At 42.1% G+C, this 21,946-nt stretch overlaps 1 protein-coding gene across 1 annotated transcript; it reads right to left on the bottom strand.

Moving 5' to 3' along the window:
* Nucleotides 1–548: 548 nt before the first annotated feature.
* r3hdml (R3H domain containing-like) lies at nt 549–18,851 on the bottom strand. Its single transcript, XM_050064089.1, has 8 exons — nt 18,783–18,851; nt 17,671–17,734; nt 14,827–14,889; nt 11,677–12,012; nt 8,391–8,509; nt 8,172–8,274; nt 7,159–7,274; nt 549–1,008 (listed from the first exon to the last, which is right to left on the bottom strand). The coding sequence occupies exons 3-8, from the start codon at nt 14,830–14,832 to the stop codon at nt 876–878; spliced, it is 813 nt and encodes a 270-aa protein (XP_049920046.1). The 5' UTR covers nt 14,833–14,889; nt 17,671–17,734; nt 18,783–18,851; the 3' UTR covers nt 549–875.
* Between the last annotated feature and the right edge of the window lie 3,095 nt (nt 18,852–21,946).

The raw sequence follows: 21,946 nt of genomic DNA, 5'->3' as shown, positions 1-21,946 counted from the left end.
AAGTGATTACAATCACTGAAGTGCTGAGCTCGGTTTCTCTTTACACTTTTGTTTGTGAGGAACTTTGTTTGCTGGACGAAAATGGTTTGCATATCATATCTCACACACTCGCTGTTAGTGGTCGTGGTGTGTGTGTGCGTGTGTGTGTGTGTGTGTGTGTGTGTGTGTTCATGAATCGGTTGGGAGGCACAGCTGATTCCCTCATATTTTGGACCATAAAAGCAGCATTAGTCTCCTGTTTTATGGCACAGAGTCTCAGAGGGCTAAATGTAGAGATGTAATGAGGTGAAATACAGGACAGAAAATTTCCTGCAGCAGCAGTGAATAAACACAGCAGAGGTGAACAGCAGATTATTTATAGGGATATACAGCATCATCGGTTATTTATAACTTAATTACTGTTCAGTCAGGCAAACAGACAATTGTGAGTTGAACACAGTCACTGCAGGAATGATTTGACAGTTTTTCCACAATGGACAAAGAAACAGCAAATATTAAATCAGGTTAGAAAAAGAATCAATAACACATCCAAGGTTACAGTACATATGATCTGTACAACAAAAGTGCTTTATTTTTGGTTAATGCATCAAAAACAGTAATCACTAGCAGTGCAAAAACTCTCCATCATGTCTTCAAGAAGTATACAAATGGGCAAACATTTCTTTGGCGTTCAGTACTATTATATTAGTGACCAACAGCAATGAAAATAAACATACACTGTACATACAACCACACCAACTCACCTGTGTGTGAAACATTCATTAATATAACTGGACAGCTGCATCAGCTGCAGCCCTCATGTGGGTTAAAACTTGACTTTAAATGTATTGTGACTTCTTTACTCTCATTAAACACATTTAAAACCACATGTTGTGTTAATATCTTTTAAGTGTCCTGTGCTTTGTGTTTGGTGAGCACTGGTTTCTCCAGCAGGAGCCGCCATAGCTGGACGGACAGACAGAGCAAGGTTTTCCGCTTTTATAGGGAGCCTCTCCGACCCAGTTCCCTCTGAAACACAAAAGAACATAATGTTAGCTATGAGGCATTCATTCATTCATTTATTTAATCATTTTCTGAAGCCGCTTATCCTGTTGGGGTTGGGGGGGGGGGGGGGGGGCGGCTATCCCAGCTCATATTGTGTGGGGGGCAGGGTACACCCTGGACAGGTCACCATACTGTTGCAGGGCAAACACGTAGAGACAGACAATCATTCACACCTACGGGCAATTTACAGTCACCAATTAACCTGCATGTATTGTGGGAGGAAGCCAGAGTACTTGGAGACAGCCCACGCTGACACAGGGAGAGCATGCAGGCTCTGCACGGGGCTACTCCCCCACCCTGGGTTTGAACCGAGTGATAGTGTTGCTGACAGTGACATAAAAATGGAAATATTTAAGTGAAGTACAAGGACCTAAGTACAGTATTTCAATAAATAAACAATATAAGTTATTATACAACAGTTAGTTCCGGCCCTGCAATCTGATTGGTCGAGAGACAGTAAAACTGTGACGATATTGGAGTACAACATCGCGGTTATTTCACTGTGTATGTATCACTCCGCCTCACAGCTGATTGCAATCAACAATCAAATCAAAACTGATGGTTAGTGTCAGTTAGGTCAGCAGTTGCGTTGCATCCCTGGAAAAGTATTTAAACAAACTTCCACCAGATGCAAATGCCCTTTATCTGAAGCCCAGGATGACAGCAGCTCACACAGACAATATCTGGTACACTAAAGCTCCGCTGGGAATAAACTCACTCGCACAGATGCTGCCGAAGATGTGTAAAGAGGCAGGGACAACAGCTATCTACACCAATCACAGCCTCAGGGCGGCTGCCATACAGAAGCTGTCAGATGCGGGTCTTGAAGCGAGGGAGATCATGACAGTGAGTGGGCACAGGTATGATATTGTTTTAACGCAGCCTATGTGTAAAGTTAGTCTTCTAATTAGGAGTCGGGCCCTAAAATTTACCTTTTGTCTTGCCAGTCTGAGAGCTTGTTAAAAAGCTACTGGAAGCCATCCATGGAGAGCAGGAAACGATGGAGCAACATACTGTCAGATCAGAAGGCAGAGTCGGCTGTGCCTGTGAAGCGACAGTCCACCATGCAGTCACCAGAGACTTATTTCACCGGCTGCACAATTAATGGATATGTGCAGATAAATGTGTATAAAGAGTAAGTGCCTGGCGCACCATGTCTGCGTTACATAGCAACGGTGACAGCGGAGTCCTGAGGGAACTATTTTTGTTGGCGGAAGACAAATAAAATGCTTAAATTATCTATTTTGTCCTCATTTTTCAACATTTCTTAATCAGCCTTGCTTATTTAACTGTTGAACTGTTGTATAAAAGCAATATCACACTCGAGCTTGTGATGTTGTACTGTGATATATATAGGAGTATAACATCACTCCCTCTCATGTGATAATGCTTAAATAACATTAGTTACATTCAAGCTCTGTTTGGGTTTAAAAAAGAACAGTAGAACTGTCAGAGTTTAAACACGCGCATGGACACAGTTCTGGTCTCATTCCTGCACAAGGTCTTGGAGAGGTAAGACAAATTTCTCAGCAGAGTTAAAACTACTTTTAACTTGAATCTTAATGTTCAGTAGAACTGTACTGTGTTGGGAGAGGAGTACATTTAATTTTTGCATGTTTCTTTCAAGTACACTGTATTTTTCCTCAGTTACAAACAAAATATCTGTAAGTTGTGATGTGAAGTCGTGCAGTTTCTTTGACAGATTAAACGACTCCTCTCTTTGATGTTCCTGTGTTGAGTTTGCTGATCACAAATGAAGGTTTCTTGTCATGTAACAGAAAAAGCTTCTCCTTAAACTGTAGAAAACAATGATGTCACTGTGGCACTGAGATAATGTTTTGATTTTTCTGATTATTATCACCTATATTATACTTTGTTACTGAATGGAATGATTTCAGATGTGTAATGTGTCAGTTGTGTATCTTAACGACTTAATTTCAATTTGAAACAACAGCATTGTATTCAAACTTTTTACTGTAAGTGTTTGGTGTAATGAGATTTTTGGTCGACCTGTTTTTAAAAATCAACTTTCACTAAGTTTTCTTGTTGCCCAGTGCAATGATCACGATAAATATTTCTGGGTTAATTTCTGTTCAGTTTAACACTTCCCCTCTGCCTAAATACAGTTTCATCTGATGTTATCTTAAAGTGTAGTGGAGTTTGAAAGTCAGTTAAGACTTTGCTTAGTTTTCTGCGTGAAAAAATAATCTGATTATCACTAAAATAACGGCTGTGTGTGTTTGTGTCTGCAGTTATCCAACGCCAGTGAACAAAACTGGCGTTGGATAAAGGGAGAATGTTCGAAATCATTTTTCGAAATCCCTTTGCAAGACTTCAGTCTCCAGGAGATAGGAACTCTTCTTCAAAGAAGAGGAAGTCCAAAGGAAAGGCTGTGAGACCTTTGTCTCCTGGAGACCTCGACCCTCCTGCGATCCAGGGGGAGCACAGACGAAGGGGTGAAAGCCCTTCATCCTCTGCAGAACAAGAGCCTTCAACCACCCAGAGGCAGGAAGGACGAAGAGATGAGAGCCCGTCGTCCTCCAAAGACAACAAGCCTTCGAAGGAGAAGAAGTCCAAAGGAAAGGCTGTGAGACCTTTGTCTCCTGCAGACCTTGATCCTCCTACGATCCAGAGGGAGTACAGACGGGGTGAGAGCCCTTTGTCTTCTGAGGACAAGCCTTCGACCTCCCAGAAGGCACTCAGAGGGATGAAAAGGGAAGTGAGACAATGGTCACCTACAGAAAACATCCCCTCTGAATCCTGTAACCCTGAACTTGAGAGGTCTCCTTCTCTAGGAAAGATTGAGGAGTCACAGCAGAGTGGTGAAAGACCATCCTCTATTCATGACAAGGACAGAGAAAGACAGGAGACTGAAGAGACAGAAAGACAGGAGCAGGAGAGGACATGGAGGAGGAGAAGGATCCAGGAAATTATCAACAGATTGAACAGGGAAGAAGAGGAGAGGGAGTCGGAGAGGGTAAAGAGGGTTACCGAATTTCACCTGGATTGGCAAGAGAGAAAAAGACAGGAGCAGGAGGAGAGAGAGAGGATGGGGAGAATGAGAGATGAGCAGTGGGACAGGATCGCGAGAGAATATGAGATGAGGAGAGAAAGAGAAAAAAAACAGAAAGTGTCCTCCTTCTGTATTTACGAACGAGAGCTGGAAGAGAGTTTTGAGAGGGCGCGAACTGAAGAAAAAGGACAGAGGAAGGAGGAGACTCAGACACAGAAGGCAGAGAAGAAGGAGAGACAAACACATGGGGCGGACAAGAGGGAGACAAAAGAAAAAGAGAAGGAGGAGAGGAAGGAGAGAGAGAGCCAGGAGGAGAGAAGAAGTATGGGCCTGTGTTCAAGACTATACATTTGGTGGCACAATGCAAGGAGAGACCTTGTAGACGATGACATCCAGATGAACATTCAGGAGGAGAGACGCCTCCGACATAAAGGTAAGAAAGTCAACTGACATTCTTTCACATAAAATTTCACTTCAACCGGTATAATATTCAGATTCTTTACTCAAGTCATAAAATCATGCCGTGACTTGACCGACAGACATGACAGACTACACCATGGTCTTCTTTCGCGATGTGTGTGATGTCATCAGACTATTCTAGTCCTATTTTTATTATTCTTACTATTATTTCAGTCACTGTGTCTGTTCATGTGCCAGCCGAAATGTTGTAGTAACGTAAAAAATGCCAGCAGATGGCAGGAGCTACATTTGAAGTTCCGTATGCAAACATGCAAGTCACTGAATCCTCCACAAGAAGTTCCTGCAAATGTTTCACAATAAAAGCCTTTTTAGAAAATGAAGGGATTCTCTCAGCCGAGGTTATAAGGGGCCTTTAATTTGAAACAGATACAGGAAGTGTTGAGTTTGAAATGATGGCGCGATGCATTATCTTTATCAAGGCAAACAGGAGCGGATAAAAAGTAAAAATATAAAGATACAGTGGAATAATAAATCCGTTTAAATGAAGCTGGTAGCCTCTGCAGCTGTGGTGAGTAAAAGCCCCGCCACTATATTTTAAAATTGTATTACTTTATATATCCTCCATTATGAATAAGTGGGGTCTGCCCATTGGTCCGACATCCCATTGTTCCAACCATATTAAACCCATTGTTCCGAAGTCCCGTTGTTCCGAAATCATCATGATGCCCTGTGGTTAAGGTCTGGTTAGGTTTAGGCACAAAAACCACTTGGTTAGGGTCAGGAAAAGATCATGGTGTGGGTTAAAATGAAAAAGAAAGTGGCAAACACATAAGCCGTATCTCGGCCAGTAGCCTACTTTTGTTGCGTTTGCTAATCCTCTGTGGTACACAAATACAGTAATAATCACATATCGGAACAACATCAGACTAATGGGATGTCAGACCAATGACATGGACCCGAATAAGTAACATTCTTTGCTAGCTTGATGCTAATGGCGGTACTCACCAGGTTGCTAAAGTGCCTCTGCTTTTTGACGCCATCATTTTTCCTTTTTACTCTGTGCGGTAACGTCACTGGAGCAAATATCAAAAAGGCTGGGGAATTGATGACATACAAGCAGCAGCGGATCGCTCTGTGCTTCTGTTGGTCAAAGTCATGGTTGTAACGGGAGAAGTCGTGAATGACAAAAAGAAAATCAAACATACTAGACTTTCTGTTGGAACATCCTGAGGCGTCCCAGACGTGGCGTTGGTTGTCCTCTACTATGACGACACTCACCGTCGTTCACGATCCGAGCCGACACCGTATGACACTGTGTCATGCTATAATGGGGTTGATATCATGTAGTATGTACCTGGCACAAAAGGATTTAAAACTGGCAAAGTTGCCTGGTGTTGTCCTGTTCAGGCCTGTTCTCATCATTTATTAGCCTGTCAGGCCTTGTTTTAATCTTAGAGTGGGCACATGAATCCCTACTATAACTCAAATAATCATCATGGAGAACAAAGTGATTCTACTCAGTTAAGCTAGAAGAAAGCCGGCTAACCCACTAATCTCACTTAACAACATGTATGTTGTAACAACTGCGTAGGTATGCAGGTGTACAACTGAACTCCAGACTTTTTATATGTTTTTAGTTTCAGCTGGCTGCACACCAGAGAAAGAGATACAACTGAATATAAAAATTCGGAGCCTGCTCGAAAGAAGGAGGTGGCTGGTCTACAAAAAATACACACTGGAGCAGAAGGTGAAGAGGGTAGAAGAGAGGGAAAGGCTGAGGAGAGAGAAGGAAAGACTGGAGAGAGAGCAGAAGGAAAAACTGGAGAGAGAGCAGAAGGAAAGACTGAAGGGGATGCAGAACCATAACTGTGCTGAGGAAGGCTGTCACGCAAACGCCCCCAGTTACGCGGAATATCACTACGGGGCATCACCCATAAAAAGGTCACGCTGTCAATATGTGCCCTTTGTATATTAAAAAAAGGAGAGCAGTGAGAAAAATTGGACCAGCGTGGCCTTTGCCTCCTCAAATAGAGGAGGTAACTGACAGGGAATAAACATTTCAGATTTGATGAAACTTGAAAAAAGCAAGTGTGGTATGGTGAAAGTATGGTAAATGATAGAGGACTGGTTCACCTATGACGGGTAAGCCACAGCCACGAGTGCTTGGCCTTGTTGCCACTGTGGGCAGGACAGTACTGTGTCTCATGGTCTCACACAAGACTTAATGCAGCAATGCATCATATTTAAAGTAAGTAGTACTGAGGTAAAATACCTTAAAACTGTACCCAAGTATACTTAAATGTAGTAAATGTCTTCAGTCCACCACTAGTTAGGAGGAAGGAGATAAAGAAGACAAAGTGTGCCTTATATTTTGACAACTGACTCATGTGTGTCCTCCCTGATAGAACTAATGGAATACATTAACGTTTGTGGAGATACACTCATTCCTCTTGCCAAGAGTTAAATGGGAAATTCATTAAAATGTTCATATCTCTACGCTGAATATGAAGCCACAGCCAGCAGCTGTTTAGCTTATCTCATTAGCAGATTTTGTTGCCTTTGAACAGAGCCAGGATAGCTGGTATCCCTCGTTTCCAGTCTTTTGATATTTTCATTTAACTCTCGGCAAGAAAATGTATTTCTAAAAAAAAAGTCAAACTCCTCCTTAAAGCTCTTCTTACTTTACAGAGTAGTTGCAGACGAGCAGCGTTGCCTCCCTCCATGTGCTTCCAAACACGTACATGTTTGAGCACTTCCTGACAGCACATCCCACTCTGTTGGTGCTCGCCCACACCATCTGAGAGGAAACACAAAACACATTCTGATGCTGAAACCATGCAAATGTCCACATTTTAAAAAAGGCATAAGTCAACCAATGTCATATATGCACTGACAAAGGCGTCATAAAAAGATTTGTCAATTCATCATAAGGGACTGTACAAAAATGATCAGGGTGGGGTTTAGAGGGCTGAATCTGAAATTTCATTTGTATGAAAAATAAGGCTGCCCCCTAATTGTCGACCAAATGTTAGTCGACCAGAGAAGGTCATTAGTCAGCAAGTCACAGGTCAGAGCTGCACCTTTAAAAATAAATCAAAACCTATATGACTGGACCATGTGGGAATATAATTTGAAAGGACAGACACAGGAAGTGTCCACGCTCAGCAGTCAGACAGGAGTCAGGTTAATTTCCAGGGCTGGTACCTGCGGTTATTCCACAGGCTAGTTAATAACATGTCGGGCAGGAAATCCAAAGTGTGGGATCATTTTGAGAAGGTGAAGGACGAACCCAAGGTGATATGTAAACTCATCTTCATTGGTCGACTACAAACATGACGTATCACCTGAAACATGGAAGTAGCTACATGTCCATTAGCCCACAGCGTCATTAACAGGCGGCTCGCTCAGTGTGTGACGTGCACTTGTAGATAAAATATAGGCCTATATTAATGAAGGTTCATTAGTACGGTTTTGTATTTCTCTGTAATGTAGCACAGTGTTAACAATGTTACTGACACTATTCTTTCTCACACCTTCAACTCAAACCATGACATGAAAGTCGGTGTTTATTGGACCCATTCAATTCAACCCCATTTCTAGCAGGGGGGGTTTATTCAGTCTATGCTCTCTTTGAATGCACAAAATAAACAAATCCATCTCGACCCCTCCTCAGTCCAAAGAGAAAATCTTCTACCTGAGTGTAGTGAGAGCACACTGATCCACTGCATCTGTTCGGGTAGGAGAAGTGATGCCTCTCATTGTACCAGGACCGGACCAGATCAGTGATGGACTGGTACCTGTCACATCCAACACACAATCAATCATTCATTTATACATACATGTTTAGTGTGTTCAATTCAGTGTCAACACCATAGTGCACCAAGAGCTTGGCTGGTTTTGTAGTCTGCACTACCTTCCTGAAGTGATTGACAGGTTTTGGCCCAAATATCTCATAGCCTGCGTCGGACCGTGATCCCAAACGCATCGTAAAGCCCAGGAGTCAGCTGACTTAGCGAGCCCCTCGTCCCAGAGCTGTAGAGCCATGACAGAGAAAGGAAAAGACAGAGATGTTTTTTTTTTTTACTCAGTTCTGTGAGAAAACAACAAGAAAAACGGACTCTGCTCTTTATCTTAAAGCAGCTGTGCGGAACTTTTTACCATTAATAAAACTGGCCCTAGTTCGTATCACCCCCCTTTGAAGATCCGCATATTTATTTGAACCCAACAGCGACAAAAAAGCCTTTCTCTATATGTCTATTTAGCGTAGCCTCACTCAGGTCGGACACACAGCGGAAGTCAGCAAACCAGAATACGGCACCCGAGGCGGAAGTGATTCTGCTCGCCCGCAGCGGCCCGCAGCGATTACACCACAGAAGAAGGAGCCGTGTTTACAGTGTTCTTCGAGTAAGCAGTACGCAGTGGGCATTACTGAACACATAACACCTAACAGTTTTACCAGAGATGTATCTATGAGGACTTAGTTGTACTTTTGATGTCATGGCGGATAACGAAGGAGCATCATGTAAAATTATCTGTGACTGTGACCATGAACACAAATATACAGCAGGCAGTTGTCCTCAGTTTATAAGAAATTCAGAGCTACACCAGAACATTTATGAACAGGTCTTACTTTACTACTAATTTGTGTGTAACGTTAGCATGTTAGCATGTTTCCACTAATTACTTGGACTGACCTAACGTTAGTAGCGTTAGCTTTGCAAGCGAAGGCTGCAGGTAACAGCTTTGCTGTGTTAGGATTATGTTATGTCTTCACTGTGTATCTTCACATAAAAGAATACTCCAACCATTTGGGAGGTATGCCCTTTCTCTATCATTTTCATACTGAGACAACATGATCGATATCTTTTTTGTGTCTGTACGTCATGATCGATATCTTTTTTGTGTCTGTACGTCCAGTGGCTGGGTCTCAGCGGTTAGCATTGCGCTGTCAGTACGTCCTGCGCTGTGATCTGCGGAGGGATACACCGGTGAGCAGGCACAGATGTAGCTTGTAAACAAAACTCAGCTGTTTATTTAGCCTAGCAATATCTCAGGATTTTAGTAGCTGCAATGGACGACTTTAAACGCGATTTTGAAGAGTTTCTTGTAGCGGACACAGTTTGAAGAGTTTCTTGTAGCGGACACAGATCCAGAGCCATACCTGTTTGAGCCGGAGTACACAGACGAGGAACTCCATGTGTTGCATGCTGAGCGGGCGAGAAGAGAGGCTGAATCCTCCGCTCCCTCGGTGCTACCATCGTTGGGGAGATATATCATCAGGAGGAAAAGCGCCGCAGAGAGTGCATCACAAGGAATGAAAACTTTGCAGTAATCACTAATCCTGGCGTGATTGAAACTTTTTTCATGTTTCTAAGATAAACTGGAAAAAACGCCCCAGGCCTGCAGGAGCTGATGGACAGCTTTCAGTCGGGTGAGTAATATCGTCCGTGTCGTCTCTTTGTTTGCTTTTACCGAGTGACCTAGCGTACCTGTCCCAGAGCCAGCTGCAGCTGTTGCTCACCGGTGTATCCCTCCGCGCAAGATGTACTGACCCCCTACAAGTGCCATGCTAACCGCTGTCTCAATATGAAAATGATAGAGAAAGGGCATAACTCCCAAATCGTCAGAGTATTCTTTTCACATAATAATGCGGACTCAGCAGATGACTTGTTAGCTGTTTATTCCTCCTTACACCGAACGTACACGGCTGCTTCTCATTGTTTCCAATAGCACAACAACGGTTACTACATTACCCAGAATAACTTGAGGCTCACACTACTACGGTAGCTTTAGTAGCTCAAAATACAGAACAGATTAGATTAGATCAGAACAGAAACACGACAGGAGAATTTACTGAGTAATTTTGCTGTATCAACTAATTACTTGGACTGACCTGACGTTAGTTAATCCTCTCGCTCTCCAAAACAAATGCATGCGGTAATTGCCGGCTGCAGTCGGAATTTTACGACACCAGGCTGTGGGTGTCATACCGCTCCAACCAAAGGGGCGCTATAATCAACGAAAACGAAAAGTTCCGCACAGCTGCTTTAAAATAGACTAAAACAGTGGTTCCCAACTCGTACAGCCACGGGGTCCAGATTTCTCCTTGGTTGTTAGTTCAAGGTCCACACAGTTTAATATATTCAGCGTCATACTTGCATTTGTCCATGTCGTCAAGCTAGTTTAATGTCTCTGTGAAGTGGCTGTCTGTCAGCAGGAGATGGCACCTGAAGATGAAAGCTCTGTGCCGAAAATTCACTCTTTTTCAAAAAATAAAACCAGTTTTTTACTAACTTGACATGTTTTCGAGTCACTTGCGGTCTATTCAGAACGGACCCTCGACCCACTTTTGGACGAGACCGGTCTCACTCCAAAGTTGTTGAAATCTTGTGCTTGGACAGTGACTTGTGGCATCAGAAACCAACGAAAAAAGGCATCCTTTAACGTCGGCGTGATACACGGCTGATTGCCATTATAGTTTTAAGGTGCTTGGTGGTGTAAGGGGGACATGCGGCGGGACAAAGTCGAGGCGGCGAAAGTCTGACTGGGGCAGGCAAGTGGGAGGGGTGGTGGATGGGTCCAACAAACACAGACTTTCACTCGAGAGAGAGGTGTTCGTGTCCCGTAAGATTCTAAAGCCAAACCCTATTCCTTTGTCCTAAACCCAACTATGTGTTAGTTGTTGAAGGACGTACCGACGTAGTGCTTTTATTTTGAAAGAGACAGAAGCGTCAGAAGTGTATTTTGACAGAAGACAATACATGTAACAGGCAGAACTTGACACGGCGTCCCAGAACGTCAACAACCAACACATCCAGGGTACCTTGCACGTCGTATGTGGACGTGGAAAGTCCACGACCAAACTTTGATATGTGACGAGGTCGCAGTGAGAATGTGTTGTTTGGACCGTGACCCACCAATTGAAAACCACTGAACTAAAACATACAACTGCTACTCGCTGTCTTTTAAATTTTTTGTACCACAGAATAAGCAAGAATGTGTTGTTTCAGTTTTGTTCCTTTTTAACTTCCACTTGGCTCTATGTCATTATTAGTTGATTTATATTTTCAATTATTAATTTGAATCTGCAAAGTAACTAAACTAACTGTCTCAAAAATGCAACAGAGTTGAAGTAGTAGAGTAAATGTACTTAGTTACATTTTACCAGTGGCCCCTAGTCTGACTCAGTGTTTCCTCACCATGAACTCCATATTAGCTGCGGGGGGGAAAACCTGAGAGCGGACCCGGTTGTGATAATCCAGCAGAGCACTGATCTCTCTGGATGAAATGGCTCGTTTACGTCTGCTGACGGCTCCACTGAGCATCCTGAAGTCTGTCTCAGCTCCAGCTCCGGTCATGTTGAGCAGCTCTGTGGAGCTCGACAACGCGGCTGCAGCAGCAGCTCCCATGTGAGGCATCTTCCACACGGTGGCAGCCAACAGGAGCTGAACACAGGCAGCAGCCATCTGAGGCCTGTGGAGGAGGAGGAGGAGGGGGAGGAGGAGGCTGCAGCTGCACCACCTCCCTGCACGACTCTGCGGAGGAGACGAGTTTACATCATTATCACACTGGTGTTGAAAGAGTCTCACAGTAGTGGGGAGTTTGATGATTACACACAGTTTTTGCTGATTTCAGCTCATTTTAGATGACAAATATTAAAACAGGTGGCTGATTAATTTTATTCATTCAAAAAGAATGAAAAAGTTTGAGTATGAAATTATTACATTTCACCTGCTGATAAAACAACATGTCAGTAAAGTCACATAACACCTGTTGTCCTTTTGCACTAAAAACATATTTTAAAAGTCACATAACACCTGATGTTCTAACCAATTAAATTTCCTTAAACTCTCTTCTGCATGAATTATGTTTTTTAAGGATATTTCACCCCATATTTTAGAAGATGTGGATCCTCTGATAGTTTACTTTAGTGAATCAGTCCGTCAGGTCTGAGGAGAGCAGAGATGGGACCAAGTCACACATGTGCAAGTCTCAAGTAAGTCTCAAGTCTTAACCTTCAAGTCTCAAGTAAGTCCCAAGTCATTTTTTCTTGGGCAAGTCAAGTCCAAGTCAAGTCACCTTATTATTGTAATTTTACCTGCAGAATCTGAGCTTAATAAAGTGAAAAGACAAGATATAAGTAACTGTTAGTAAACATTGACTTCGTCGCTGCAATGTTTACTTTGCAGGGACGACCCCCATGTGCGCGCGCGCACGCGCGCACACACACACACACACACACACACACTCACCCATTTAGCTCATTTAACCCTGTGTTGCTCGTTCATAAAACGTACAGCTGGTCTTGTGATGAACAGGTGGGAATGTTCGCTCACGTTTTCTGGGGTTAATGTTAGCAAATAAATTAAAAAACAAGTTCCACCAAACCGAACACCCCCGTATCGTATCAAGTTAACGTTAGCTAACTACCGACTAACCAGATAATATTAGCTAATTGACAAGCACTTACTGGGCAGAAGGGCTCTTCAAATGACGAACAAAGTTTGAAGTTGTCGCCTTGCTGTCCTAGATGTTTATGCCGCATGTCTTGCACTGTGCTGTTCGTCTTTTGCCATAATAATGGTAATTCCGAAAGCCAAAGACAATGACTCTCGGTACCCCTCCCGCTTACATGTTAATGCCTATCTGATATAAGAGGGCCTGTTTCTCCAATAAACACGTAAGGTACGTAGAGAGGGCATGACTGATTGACAGGGTAGTGATCCAATCATGACGCCATTCTCAGCCTGTGCTCGTACCGGGTAATCAACATTATTTTTTAAATTAATTTATTAATTTTATATTCTAACCGAAAACATGATGTGAATAACACTCAAGTCATTCAAGTCATCGTGTCTCAAGTCAAGTCCCGAGTCTTTAACTTCCAAGTCCGAGTCAAGTCTCAAGTCTTTTATTTTTTGGAAAGTCAAGTCACAAGTCATCAAAACAGTGACTCGAGTCGACTTGAGTCCAAGTCACAATGACTCGAGTCCCCATCTCTGGAGGAGAGTGCTGGGAGAGAACCAAAACAGTTTTGGTCCATAAAACCAAAACAATGAGCAGAAAAATGCTAAAACATATCGTAAAAGTAAGAGAAGCTCAGGTGTCCATCAATTAGGATACTTTAAGGAATAAAAAATGACCATCAATTATACTTATTTAGGGATTCATACATGTATTCTTTCTACAACTACAGTCTTCTTGATTTGAACCTGTTAAATAATCAAACATATCTTGACCTTTTCTGGCACTGTAACTCTCTACTCATACTATACTCATCAGATACTTCGACATGACATACCCATCCATCCATCATCCATCTATCCTTCTACCTTTCTCTAACTATCTATCTATCATTTATCTATCCTTCTTATCTATCTATCCATCTATCCATCCATCCCTGTTTGTCTATCATCTATCCATCCATCCATCCATCCATCTTTCTACCTATCCATCTATCTATCCATCTTTCTACCTATCCATCCTTCCAATCATCCATCTATCCATCTATATATCCATCTATCCATTAATTTATCTATCCATATTTCTACCTATCCATCCATCCATCCATCCATCCATCTTTCTACCTACCCATCCTTCCAATCATCCATCTATATATCATCCATCTATCCATCTATCCATCCATCTATCCATCTATCCATCTATCCATCTATATATCCATCTATCCATTCATTTATCTATCCATCTTTCTACCTATCCATCCATCCATCCATCCATCTATCATCTATCCATCTATATATCCATCCATCTATCCATCTATCTACCATCTATCCATTCATCTATCTATCCATCTTTCTACCTATCCATCTATCCATCCATCCAATCATCCATTTATCCATCTATCCATCTATCTGTCTTTCTACCCATCCATCCCTCCATCCCTCCGTCTGTCTGTCTATCAATCATCTATCATCTATCCATCCATCTATCCATCTATCCATTCATCCACCTACCTACCTACCTACCTGTCCTTCTGTCTGTCCTTCTGTCTATCTAACTATCTATGAATCAAAAACCTGGATACATAGTTATGTTATGCTCTCATTAACATTAACAAAATATCCACATATTGTTTTTAACTTTTAAAATGAATAAACTAACACCAGATTAACTGATGTTCCCTGGAGTGCACAAAAGACATGATTCATGAGAATGAATAAAAACTGATGTATCTGTTTTTTTAAATGAACCCTTATAAATACAAACACATAATGAGGAGAATTCAACATGTGGTCATAACCTTATGGAAAAACATTCAACATGTATAGTCAAACAATCATCAGTGAGCACATTTGTTACACAAAGAAGAAAAGAGCTGAGTGTCATACCTTCATCAGTGGATCCTTTCACAGAGCAGAGAGAGACGGGGAGATCCTCGCTCCAACACGAGCCTTTGCAAACAAGCCAAAGTATGTGTGGCAGAGAGTTTTTACTGGACCAACACAAAACCCTCCTGTATGTGTCCTCTTCTTTTTCTTCTTCCTTTTTTATAAACTTACAGTCTGTCTCTTTTCTAGTTTCTCTCCACTGAGAGACAATCACAATCACAGGAAATTATCTTTCAGAGCTGAAATCATGACATATTTTACTGGCCGTTGTTCAGAAGTTTAAATTCAAGTCTGATTTGTTTCATGAAAGAAATGTTGAACACTTTAACACCCTAACTTTATCATTTATAAGCACTGTGTAAACATATATAATAAGTTAGTTATGACACATTACATCATGATGTGTATAATGGAGATGAAAGGACAATTTAATTGTCTAAAATGTGCAGTATTTTTAACATTTCCTGTAAAACACATATACAAACATTTAAATTAGAAGGTATACATATGTATGACCCCAGAAGTATCCTGCATGTATACTTAAATTGCAGGTTGCAAAATGTGAGGCACACTGTACTGCCTTTTTAATTGAATGCCTTTTTATTGTTGCCAGGCAACCATCCCAACACCTTCTTACCCTAACCTTCCTGTGTAATCAATCTACCGTTTTTTGTTTGATTTTGTTTTTTCACAGTAACTAGTATCTAGTTCCTAAAATGTTGAGGCAGAGGGTGCTGTCTGTAGCTCTGGTTGAGGGTGAGAGGCTGTCAGCAGATAAACAGAGATCTGTGTGGGTACATGAGACCCTAAAAAAGAGGGTGGATCATGGGGAGTACCACCAGTTGGTCCAGGAGCTTCTCCTCCATGATGGATGTTTCCAGGCATATTTTAGGATGACCAGGGGCAGTTTGACAACCTGCTGTCTAGCGTCGGGCTGTACAGCTCTGGGTATCCAGCAACCGCTACCACCAGTTTCTCCTCCAATGTTTAACAACTGTAAACTTGTTGTCGTGACCACCACAGAAGGCCCGCCTCTCAAATCATCCGATTGGACAATGGGAAAAATGATGACGAAAAAAGGGTTGATGTGTGGCACTTTTTCGCTCTTCGCTCTCGGCCTTCGATGTCTGCATCACGGAGGTTTTTTACCTGGAGCCAAATTATCCAAAACAAATGGACAATGATTTAAACTGGTAAAATCACTGAATAATGGACGACTACCTGCTCTACATAGATATAAACGGCTCAGTCTAAGGTATTTTCAGATGATTACACACTACAGAAAACATATTTATATTCCAATTCTGCCAATACACCCCTCTAAATTCTATACACTGGACCTTTAAATAAAGTTTTTCCCAATTCATTCTTTCTAAATCAATATTAGTATCTGAGCCCTTTATTTAAGAACTTGAGGCTGCCTTACTGGAGCACATGTTTTGGCATCCCTCCTGCCTTTCCTGATGCTGTTTTGATAAAACACAATAAAAAGCTTAAATAAGCACGCCTTGGGGAAAGACTGAGCAGAACACAGATTAAACAAAAATGGAGAACAGTGGCAGCAGAGCCAGGATTCATCTCCAGCTGTTGTTGGTTCCAGGAAGGGCCCCAGATCCCCTGCCATGTGTAATATGCTCTAACAAGAGGCGGAGGACACTGCCAAGGTACACTGCACCACCACCACCACCACCACCTGGCTCTGCAGTCTGGGGTCAAAGAGATCACTGGGACCAGAGCTCAGACACAGAGAGAACAACTGGAACATGAAATAAAATCTCAAAAGCAATCTGATACCATTGTAAAATTTGTTTTTTTTTTAGTTACTATCATGTGACTGGCACCTTTTGGAAACCCACTGCAATTCACGCCGCTGCCCGTAAATTATAGTATTTTCTTTACCCACCCGTGCCCACCCAAACTTCTGCAATGTGTGTGAGATAATTAGAAATGTCATCTAGTGTGAGAAATCTCAATCTACGAAAAGCTCTGTGTGCACAGAATGAACTCTTTGACTTTTCTTGCTGACAGTTTGGACAAGGAACGTAAACTGTGTTGGTTCAACATGGTTTCAAACCTCAAATATAAAAGAGAAGAACATGGTTTCAAACCTCAAATATAAAAGAAAAGACTTTCCCAGACGTCACAATCATGAACACCAGATTATAAACTGATAATACACTGTAAGGGTTTGAATTACACAGCATTACTTTGGCTAACTAACATCAACGTGGTGAAGCTTTGTCTTCCAGCCTCACACAGACACCCTTTGTTGAAAAGTATTACCTCCCTAAATTCTAACACTTCTGTATTACGTTTGAACTTTGGTGCATGCCGGTTGGTGGCTAGATAGCGAGACAACGAGCTAAGCTAACAAGCCAGAAAAGCAAAGATACATGCTAATTAGCGCTAACATATGAATAAAATGATAATAGAATTTCATTCACCAAAAAACTGGAGTACTGGTGTCTTGTCAGTTGATAAAATGATCTGCACAGCAAGCTTCATTATTTATCCAATATTTGTACAAAAAAAATCTCTGACAGGCTGACAAGCAACACCTTGAAACACAGTCAGGAGGTCAAGTTGAGAGGCCTGTGGTGAGGCTGAGCAGACAGCCTGCCAGTCAAAGTGGCCATGCCCTTAATTATGCAGAACTTTAAGCCTTAATAACATTTGGGGATCATCATAAAAAAAATTTGCAACCAGCCTCAAGTGGCCAATTGATGAACTGCTGTTTTTGGCACTACTGCAGTGGCTCCACTCGTCAGCCCTGGAGGTTGCCGCTTGTTTCAAACGCAGACATGAATGTGAATGTAACAAGAGACCACTTAACTGTTAACTCACATTCTTCACTGTCATCTTGTCACATTGCTGTTCGCCACACCACATCGTAAAGTTGGTTCAGGAACTAAAAAAAAAAAAAAGACATGATGAATTAAGTAAAAAGAATTTATGTCTCTAGAAACTGGACATATTGTGTAGCAACAATATTCTAAGAACATGAGTAAAATCTGTGTTAGTGAATGATATGTCTGTTACACAATGTTAATAACAGTTTGCTCTGATCGGGAAAAAAGTAGTTTAAGAAGCGTGATGTGACTGTGCAGAACATGTGCCAAATTTAGCAGTGCCCTGAAATCAAGTATGAGCTCAACTACTCTCTGTGTTTAATTTCATAACCTTTAGTTACAATTTAATTCAAAAATACTGACGCCAATGTGGCATTCTATTATTTTGAAGCCATTTCTGGTGATTCAAGATGAGATATGTGAGAAAATTCGCCCTGATCGGCCTTGAATCATGTCTTTGGGTATGTGTTATGATACTACTACCATCACACTAGTTTAAAAAATGAGTAAAGTACTTTAAACTGGCCAAGCCTGGGCCTATAATAACTGGCAAAATGCAAAACCAAACACGCAGGCTCGGAGTATCATTACTAAACCATTACATGACTTATTAGTGTGAGATTTATTTATTATTCTCACCTGTTATGAAATAGAAGCAAACATAAGTGTGATCTGACTTTGTTGTACAAAACATCCTCAAGTCTTTGGATTTTTCTCCTTATCTTGGTCCTATACTTAAAGACTTGCTGAAAGGTTGTTAAACTGTTGCACAGAGGACCTTAGCAACCAAAGTAAGGAAAGACAGGTAGCAACATAAGCTACAGACACACTACATAGAACAAAAATACAAAATAAAAAATATACAGCTCTAAAACAAGCAATATAAAACACAAACCGAGATTACTACAAAGAAAAGCCAAAAAGTATGTTAATATATGCTATAAATAAACCACAAAAATGCAATTAGGATTAGGAATCAGGCGCCTTCCTGACACAAATAGCTGTCAGGCTGTCAGGTGAGTGCGAGGCAACAAGAGACAGGACCCAAACTGGGCAGACAGGATCAGTTCAGGGATTTATTGTTAGGATGAAGGTGTGTGAGCTTACAGGCAGCAGGTACAGGGTCCAGATTCCAGGGTTCAGGAGGCTGGACAGGAAGGCACAAAGCAATGAGTGAAAATGGGGCAGTTGTTTACAGCAGGGCTGACGAGGGAAAGTGGAAACAGGTGAGCAGGTGGGTGGGGAAGTCATGTGATCGGGACAGGTGGGAGAGTCTGAGGGCATCTGGTGGATGGATGGAGAATGGCAATGCAGGGACCTGAGGAGGAGGCTGGAGAGAGGAAGAGAGAAGCAGACTTTGTGACAATTTGGTCATAAACTATAATGTTGGATTAATTAAAATTTTGACCTGATGATGGTGCTACACCATTTATTATAATTCATCCTGAGGGGAACAATGATGTATTCACATTTCATGGTCATCCATCAAATAGTTGTCGAGACATTTCACTCAAAATAGTGCTCAGCAAAGCCATTAGCATTCATCCTCTGCTTACCGTAAAGGTTTTCTAGCCTGAAGGGCAGCGTACATGGCACTGCGTCATGTTTTATCCAATGGAAGGGCACTTTATCTTTTATCTGCCATAGTGGCTTCCAAGAGGGCACTGCTGCATTTGTTTTGCATCACAGTGTTTGAAATATTTAGTATTTGTTGTTTGGAGCCAATAAATGACACCACACACACATTCATCACACACACACCTGTACATGTCTCAGAGGAGGAAAACAGTCCAAACTGGACAAAATCTCTCAGCAACACGTGTTTGGTTCTTATTTTATGATGAAGAGTAAAAACATTTTACAGCTTTCCTAACATGAAAAGTGACGCACATCCACGGGCAGATTTTGAGACAGTGGTCCCCTGGGCACAGATATGCAAAGGACCCCGCCACCTCTTCTACATAGGAGCAAGACACACAGACTTTGTGCTTGTTTTATGTCTCTTTGAAGTAATTTTGTGTCTTGTGGTTGTTTTATGCTTTTTTGTAGTAGTTTTGGTCTCTGGGGTAATTTTGTGTCTTATTTATGTAAACAAATGTCTCTGTAAGGTAATTATTTTTGTCTCTTTTGGTCCTTTTTGGTTGCTTCGTATCACTTTGTAATCATTTTGTGCCTCCTTGTGTTCGGGTTGTGTCTCTTTGTGCCTGTTTTTGTAGTTATTTTGTGTCTCTTTGCGGTGCCTTTGCATCTCTTTGTTGTCACTTTGAATCTCTTTCTGGTCGGTATATGTTAATTTGACATTTGACATTTGACATTGAAGGTTTAGGGCCCCCTGACACTTGCTTGTTAGGCCCGTTCAGTGACCTATCCGTGCTCATAGCTCAGCTGAAATGTCTCAGACCTGCAGCGGAGTATTAGCCTGTCAGTGGCTGCTGATGGAGCTCCCACTGATCACATGAAACTTATTCAAAGATCTGATAGTGAGGAGAAAGTAGGGAGTGCTGCACTGGGTTGCAGCAGTATGTAGTGTTCTTCTTACTATATAATGAGGAAAACTCTGTCTGTGTGTCTGTTCCACGTTTTTCTCCTCACTGACTTGGTCAATCCATGTGAAATTTGGCACAGTGGTAGAGGGTCATGGGAGGATGCCAATGAAGCAATATTACATCAATTGGCCAAAGGGGGGCGCTATAGCAACCGATTGAAATTGCAAACTTTGAATGGGCATATCTCATGCCCCGTATGTCGTAGAGACATGAAACTTTGCACAGAGATGCCTCTCCTCATGAGGAACACATTTGCCTCAAGAACCCATAACTTCCGCTTATATAGATTTTCCGCCATTTTGAATTTTTTGAAAAACACTTCAAATGGATCTCTTCCTAGGAAGTTTGAGCGATCTGCATGAAACTGGGTGAACATAATCTAGGGACCAATATCTAAAGTTCCCTCTTGGCAAAAGTTGGAAAACTTACTAAAACTGAGCTTCTATAAGGCAATGAATATTGCGGAGGGCGTGGCTCATCACATAAAGGTGTATAACATCTCAAGGGTTTCACCCATCACCACGCAACTTTGTAGGCATATGACCACACATAATCTGAGGGGACCCCTCCATTATTGACCCCATCAAACAAAATGGGGGCGCTAGAGAGCTCATTTCTTATCTAGGCCTAACCGCCATATAGATTTTTACTAAACTTGGTAGATATGTAGAACAGGACGCCTCAAGGTGACTGGAGAAATGTAACTCTAATTGGCAACTGGGTGGCGCTATAACAACAGAAAAATGCTTAAAAATGGCTCAAATGTGACCGATCGCTATGGCTCCCCCTGTGGACCAATGTTGGGTTTTTTTCTAATTTCTGGTATGACTAAAGGCCCATTTCCACTGAAGAAGTTCCTGGTACTGTTTGGGGGGCAGGAACTACTACAGGAACGTCCTCTCGCTTGGCCCTCTCAACTGCCGTGTCTCCACTGAGAGTGCGGAGTAGGAGGAAGGTTCCTGTAAAGTTACCGGGCTCTGGATGTGATGTAATCGTTGCGCGACCATGTTAGCTGTTAGCCGATAGCGGTGTCTGTAATAACTCACTAAACTCACAAAGTGGTCCGTGAAAAACATATTTTTTCCAGCGGATGTGTTAGTTACAACATGACTGAGCTAACTGGAGTAGTTTCATGTCGTATCCGACAACAGGAGGCTTTTAACAGATGGCGTCCTGATGTTAGCTTTGCTGCTGCTGTTAGCTGTCCCTGTCAGCTGATGCTTGCTTGTGATTTCCCAAAACTGAATAAATACCACACATAGCAACACAAAACTGCTTTGCTAGCTCAATCATGTTGTAACTAAGATATCCGCTGGAAAAAATATGTTTTTCACGGACCATTTATTGAGTTTGTTTACATGGCGGCAGAAGCTATATGAACGAGCTAACCCTCGTCTACTGAGTTTTAAAAATGCCGGCTATTTTGTTGCTTTCTGTTGACGTCACATTCCGCCTTGAGTATATCCAATCAGCACCAAGTAATCCCCAAGCCCCAGCCAGGAGTTTTTCGGGGCCGTTCTGAGTACCTACTCCGAGGCAGAGACTTGTTTAGCCCCTGTAAAAGTTCCGGAACTCTGTCCTTTGGGGGTGGTTCCTGCGGTGGAGACACGCACCAACGGCCCCCAGCCCTGTAAATTTACCCCGAAGTTCCTGCGGTGGAAATGGGCCTTAAGTCATGGTATGGTATGCTGTACATAATCACAGAAAGAAATGGGCCTTAAGTCA

This window comes from Epinephelus moara, chromosome 16, assembly GCF_006386435.1.
Source record: "Epinephelus moara isolate mb chromosome 16, YSFRI_EMoa_1.0, whole genome shotgun sequence".
Taxonomy (NCBI): Eukaryota; Metazoa; Chordata; class Actinopteri; order Perciformes; family Serranidae; genus Epinephelus; species Epinephelus moara.
The sequence above is the reverse complement of the archived record's forward strand: the minus strand, read 5'-3'. Positions and strand labels throughout refer to the sequence as shown.

What these genes read in the sequence shown, in the direction of transcription:
- r3hdml (XM_050064089.1), bottom strand. An exon ending in CAGCTAATATGGAGTTCATG is followed by an intron (nt 8,510 to 11,676) that starts GTGAGGAAACAC and finishes ATGGCTCTACAG; the next exon opens with CTCTGGGACGAGGGGCTCGC. An exon ending in GTCTGCAACTACTCTGTAAA is followed by an intron (nt 1,009 to 7,158) that starts GTAAGAAGAGCT and finishes TTTGTGTTTCAG; the next exon opens with AGGGAACTGGGTCGGAGAGG.